At 60.9% G+C, this 545-nt stretch overlaps 1 protein-coding gene across 1 annotated transcript in view; it reads right to left on the bottom strand.

The window, feature by feature from the left end:
* Positions 1 to 40: 40 nt before the first annotated feature.
* Positions 41 to 545, bottom strand: part of LOC104074642 (dimethylaniline monooxygenase [N-oxide-forming] 5-like) — a 5,356-nt gene continuing 4,851 nt past the window's right edge. The window contains exons 7-8 of the mRNA XM_009574825.1: positions 482 to 545; positions 41 to 398 (exon numbers count right to left, since the gene is read on the bottom strand). The exon at positions 482 to 545 is cut by the window's right edge and continues 8 nt beyond it. Coding sequence (XP_009573120.1) covers positions 41 to 398; positions 482 to 545 — 422 coding nt within the window. The remainder of the gene's footprint in view (positions 399 to 481) is intronic.

Below are 545 nucleotides of genomic sequence, written 5' to 3' on the forward strand. Positions count from 1 at the left end.
GAAGATTGCTAGGAGGACCCGCTGTCTTCTTCATTTTAGGTTAAGGAGAGAGCAAGACATAGACAAGGGTGGCCAAAATCAAACCGATGCTGAAGAAGACCTTGAAGATGTGGGGCACTGTGCTGGAGCGGGGAGGACGGTCCCCAGCTCTGGTTTGCAGGGGCCTGACCACACGCTGCCGTTGGGTGAGGATGGCCTCTCTGGCGCCCGCCCACTTGCCTGGGCCCCGCAGGCGGTACTGGTACGGTGTGCAGGGCCCGAAGACCACCTCCAACGCCAGCTTGGGGTCGGTGAGGAAGAGGGCGAGCAGATTGGGCTTGACCCCCACCTGGCAGGCGAGCTCATCCATGTAGGGGATGTAATCCACCTGGATGGTGTGCCGCTGGCTCTTCACATACCTGCAGGCAGGGAGGGCAGGCGGGCTTGGCATGTGGGCACAGGGGTAACGGTGGCAGGGGCAATCCCTGCACAGGGTCCTTACCTCTTGGCCATTTCCTCCTTGGTTTGTGTGATGTCAGCCAGCATGTTGGCAGATGGCGGCAGGG

Source organism: Fulmarus glacialis, unplaced genomic scaffold (genome assembly GCF_000690835.1).
Source record: "Fulmarus glacialis isolate BGI_N327 unplaced genomic scaffold, ASM69083v1 scaffold26793, whole genome shotgun sequence".
NCBI classification, from domain to species: Eukaryota; Metazoa; Chordata; class Aves; order Procellariiformes; family Procellariidae; genus Fulmarus; species Fulmarus glacialis.